Raw genomic sequence first — 5,245 nt, 5'->3', positions numbered from 1 at the left:
AAGTTTTAAGGTTTTCCTTTTTCTAAAGGGCAAAGGGGGAACAGGGGCAAGGCTTTGGGAAAAAAACTAGCTCCCAGGTTTCTTCATTAAAAAGCAACAAGCATTTTTTCATAACTACCCCACTCAAAATTTTTTCTTTAGAACAAAGTGTGCCTCAACTCTTCTGCAAAAGTATAGGCTACCAAAAATTCATTCTTAAAATTTAGTATTTTCCTATTCCCCGCTCCTTTCTACCAGCCTTTCAAGAATGGAAGGGCATATTTTCCCTGCTCTTTAAATAAAATTAGAAAGCGATGAGGAGACGGGAGCCTACGTAACTGAACAAATATTTGTTATTTATGCTGGCAAAAAAATTGCCATCTTTAAAAAATTCAGTTCTTTTTTGTCCTGTAAATAATAAAGGTATAGTTAAAAGGTAAAGGCACTCATTTTTAAATTGTACCATTGCATATTAAAATATTAATACATTATATCAAAATATTGAAGAACATTGTTTTAGTAGCACAATGACAAAAGAGCCAGTTAAATGGTATAATTTTAACATAAGTAGAAAGTGAATGCATACCAAATTTTAATACCAAAGTAAACATTACTGTTTAGAAAAATGACCTTAGAGGGCCTTAACAGTATATATTTAATGGAAATATTAAGTAGATAATGAACAAAATCAATTTTCAAATTTTACTTATTACAGAATCAATTATGACATTTGTACTTTTGCTTTTATTCGAAAGTTCTACTGGATTTATCTCAAGATTGAGGACCACAATATGACGGCCAGCCAAGAACTTAATTTTAGTGTACAAACTGCTTTAAACTACATATACATCTTCAGAGTTAGGGAAATATAATATAGGGTCCTTCAGTTTAAATGTTGAGAAGAACTCCACAAACCTGCAGAAGAAAATAATTTTATATATGTTCCTTTGGTTCACTAAACTTTCTCCTTTTGGCACTGACTCTTGACTAGAAAATCAAAGTGATGGAGGACCTGTCAAAAGAAAACAACTACTAAGAATAGATACTTTCCTGTTTAAATGTCTTTAATTGTAGATTTTTTCATGTATCTGAGATTTCTCTCCTTTTTTAAAAAAATTATGCCTAGCATACCTAGCATAACTATATCTGGGTTTCTTAAAAGTAGAGTAAAATTTATTATTAACATCTTCCAATGGCTGCTGAAAGTATATACTTGCAAAATGTATAATTTTCAGTAGGGTTGCTGTAGTAGTGAGAAGATAGATTTAACATTGTGTCCTCAAAATAGCCAAATATTTCAGAGGAATAAGAAGGGAAAAAGATTTAAAAATGAACTACAAATAGAAAAACATTCTACCTTGGAATCATGTAAGATTTAAATCATGTCTTGCTTTTGTACTCTTGGGATGTTAACATTTGAGTTTTAACAGTAGTCTTAAGTTTTCAGTTGTCTAATTCTAACCTACTAATAATACTAAAATATCTGGTTGGAAAAATATGCATAATTATCTCAGAAATGGCAAATACATTATCTGATTTCGTAAAATAAGGTTCTAAATATGAAACAACTATAGGGTTTAAGTCAGGAAAAGATTTTTTTCTCCAGAGGTACTAGGAGGAGACCCTATATTTTTAGGGAACACATGTATTTAGTAACTTATCCTCCTTCTACTTCAGTTTTGGTCTCTAGAAAGCTCAGATCAAATTTGTGGCCCAATTTCAGTTCTATATAAACAAAATTGCCTTAATATCCTTGTATTGTCACTTTCTCATTCTACTTATATTTTTCCTGGCACTGATTTTTTTTTTTTTTTAAGACGGAGTCTTGGTCTGTCACCAGGCTGGAGTACAGTGGCGCGATCTTGGCTCACTGCAACCTCCGCCTCCCAGGTTCAAGCGATTCTCCTGCCTCAACCTCCCGAGTAGCTGGGACTACAGGCGTGGCCACCACGCCCAGCTAATTTTTTTTTGTATTTTTAGTAGAGATGGGATTTCACCATGTTGGCCGGGATGGTCTTGATCTCTTGACCTCATGATCCACCTACCTCAGCCTCCCAAAGTGCTGGGATTACAGGCGTGAGCCACTGTGCCCAGCCGATTTTTATTTTATATTATAAATTCCTCCAATTACTTTAAATCATTCATGGAATGAGACAGGAGATGTTTACATGGAAAAAACTAATAAACCAACATAAGGCATCTTATTTCAAAATCACCTCGATTTTTACAACAAAATATATTTAAACAAAATTTGAATATCAGAGCTCTCAGGTACATTGAGAGAGATCAAATTCATCATTTTAAATTTAATCTGTAGTAATGATATTCTGATACTTGCCATTGTATTCAAACTATACATTATCATAAGACTTACTGTTCTCCCAGATTCATGTTGACTTCTCTTCCGATTTTCTTTGGAAGATTTCACTGGTTGATTTCCATTTGCCTCCACAAAGATAGAATAATTACTAATTGGTTATTTCTCAAAGAACAGCCAACACTTGATTTTTCAATCTTATGCAACAATATGCGATATTTACGTATTTATTTATTTAGTTTTTAGGGACAGGGTATCCCTCTGTCACCCAGGCTGGAATGCAGTGGCACTATCATGGCTCACTGCAGCCTGAAACTTCTGGCCTCAAGCGATCCTCCTGCCTCAGCCTGCCAAAGTGCTGGGATTACAGGAATGAGCCACAGTGCCCAACTGGATATATAATTTTTTTAAAAAAACAGCTTTATTGAGATATAATTTAGATACTATATGATTCACCCATTTATAAGTGTACAATTCAATGATTTTCAGTACATTCAGAGTTGTACAACCATCACCACAATCAATTTTAGATCACTTTCATCACCCTAAAGACAAACTCCATATCCCTTAGCTATCACTCTCTTATTCTGCCATCCTCCCACCAGCCTTAAGACTGTCTCAATAGCTTTCCCTGTTCTGACGTTCAAATGAATGGAATAATATGTGGACTTTTGTGAGTAACTTCCTTTAATTAGCATGTTTTCAAGGTTCATCTAAGTTGTAGGATGTATTGGCATTTCATTTTTTTTATGGCTGATATTCAATTGTATGAATATACCACATTTTTTTATCCATTCATCTGTTGATGTATATTTAGGTTTTTCCCATCTATTGGCTATTGTGAATAATGCTGTATATATAGTTACTAAAATGAATATTGGAAAATGACTAATGATTAGGTGTCAGTCATGTAACTATTCTCTAAAAGGACAGACTTCTTTTCTGATGCTTGAAATGACCTTTCCAATGATAATTCCTTAGTATATATAATAATGAATATTTTCATTTCTTGCCCTTTTCTAACCACAATTCAGTAATAATTCTCAAAATCAGGAGTACACTGGCTCAGAGTTCATATCCCAAAACATGTGCAATTTCAGAAATAAATTTATGTCCCCAAAGAATCTTAATGTTACATTACAATGAGATCTTGCTTAATAATTTTTAAGATGCTGGTCTCTATCCCTATATCCTAGTAAAGGTTATTCATCCCACATATAACCTGGATAGGATGAACGTTTTGCTTCTAGAAGTAGTAAATCTTGACATTCCTTTATCTCTCGCTTTCATGAGCATACTCATTCGAATGCTGCCTTCTGCCAGTTCTAACTTCCCATTGAGAATAGGGGTGGAGGAAGACACTTAAAAATGGCACTATAATGAGTAGTGTTCTGATAAATGTTTAATAATCAGCTCTAGGAGAGAAACAAACCTTGAGGCATTTGCTGATTTCTGTGCTGTGAATACTACCAACATGTCCAATTTAAGCTACCAACATGATATCTCTGAGTGAGGAGTTGGGAAGAAATGTTCTAGCACACCACTAACACAGTGAGCTCTTTATTTCCTAAACTTTGGATATTTTATGTGTTTTACAGAATGCTTTTTCTTCACCCCAATGAACCTTTGAGAGTAATTTAAAGGTCTAAAATCAAATATGAATTTTGATTTAGTATAATTCATACCAAAAGCTAAAATAAAGCAGTGATTTTTTCCCTTAAGAATATGAGATTCATTTTATGCAAGGTATATACAAAATATTGTTTTGCAATGTCTTATTAACAAGAAACTCAATTTATAAGATTGAGCGTGGTGCTCACTTCAGCAACACATATACTAAAATTTGAACGATATAGAGAAGATTAGCCTGTCCCTTGCACAAGGATGACATGCAAATTCATGAAGCATTCCATATTTTTCAGAGTGAACAGAGAACCTACAGAATGGGAGAAAATTTCCACAATCTATCCATCTGACAAAGGCCTAATATCCAGAATCTACAAGGAACTTGAACAAATTTAAGGGAAAAAAACAAACAGCCCCATTAAAAAGTGAGTAAAGGGGATGAACAGACACTTCTCAAAAGAAGACATTTATGTGGCCAACAAACATATGAAAAACACTCAACATCACTGATCATTAGAGAAATACAAATCAAAACCACAATGAGATACCATCTTATGCCAGTCAGAATGGTGATTATTAAAAAGTTAAGAAACAACAGATGCTGGCAAGGCTACAGAGAAATAGGAACACTTTTATGCTGTTGGTTGGAATGTAAATTAGTTCAACCATTGTGGAAGACAGTGTGGTGATTCTTCAAAGACCTGGAAACAGAAATACCATTTGACCCAGTAATCCCTTTACTAGGTATATACCCAGAGGAATATAAATCATTCTATTACAAAGACACATGCACCTGTATGTTCATTGCACCACTATTCACAATAGCAAAAACAGACTCAACCCACATGCCCATCAGTGATAGACTGGATAAAGAAAATACGCAGCCATAACAAGAAATGAAATCATGTCCTTTGCAGGGACATGGATGGAGCTGGAAGTCATTATCCTCAGCAAACTAACACAAGAACAGAAAACCAAACACCACATGTTCTCGCTTATAAATGGTAGCTAACGCCGGGCACGGTGGCTCAAGCCTGTAATCCCAGCACTTTGGGAGGCCGAGATGGGCGGAACACGAGGTCAGGAGATCAAGACCATCCTGGCTAACACGGTGAAACCTCGTCTCTACTAAAAAATACAAAAATCTAGCCGGGCGAGGTGGTGGGCGCTTGTAGTCCCAGCTACTTGGGAGGCTGAGGCAGGAGAATGACGTAAACCCGGGAGGCGGAGCTTGCAGTGAGCTGAGATCTAGCCACTGCACTCCAGCCTGGGGCGTCAGAGCGAGACTCCGTCTCAAAAAAAAAAAAAAATAATAATAAATGG

The 5,245-nt window shown here is 35.3% G+C and overlaps 1 protein-coding gene across 1 annotated transcript in view; it reads right to left on the bottom strand.

The window, feature by feature from the left end:
• Positions 1–549: 549 nt before the first annotated feature.
• HORMAD1 (HORMA domain containing 1) overlaps positions 550–5,245 on the bottom strand; it is a 22,964-nt gene continuing 18,268 nt past the window's right edge. The window contains 4 exon segments of the mRNA XM_017877780.1: positions 550–950; positions 953–973; positions 976–991; positions 2,354–2,425. Coding sequence (XP_017733269.1) covers positions 913–950; positions 953–973; positions 976–991; positions 2,354–2,425 — 147 coding nt within the window. The 3' untranslated portion in view covers positions 550–912.

This window comes from Rhinopithecus bieti, unplaced genomic scaffold (genome assembly GCF_001698545.2).
Source record: "Rhinopithecus bieti isolate Rb0 unplaced genomic scaffold, ASM169854v2 scaffold_10548, whole genome shotgun sequence".
Taxonomy (NCBI): Eukaryota; Metazoa; Chordata; class Mammalia; order Primates; family Cercopithecidae; genus Rhinopithecus; species Rhinopithecus bieti.
This window is presented reverse-complemented; position numbering and strand designations above follow the sequence as displayed.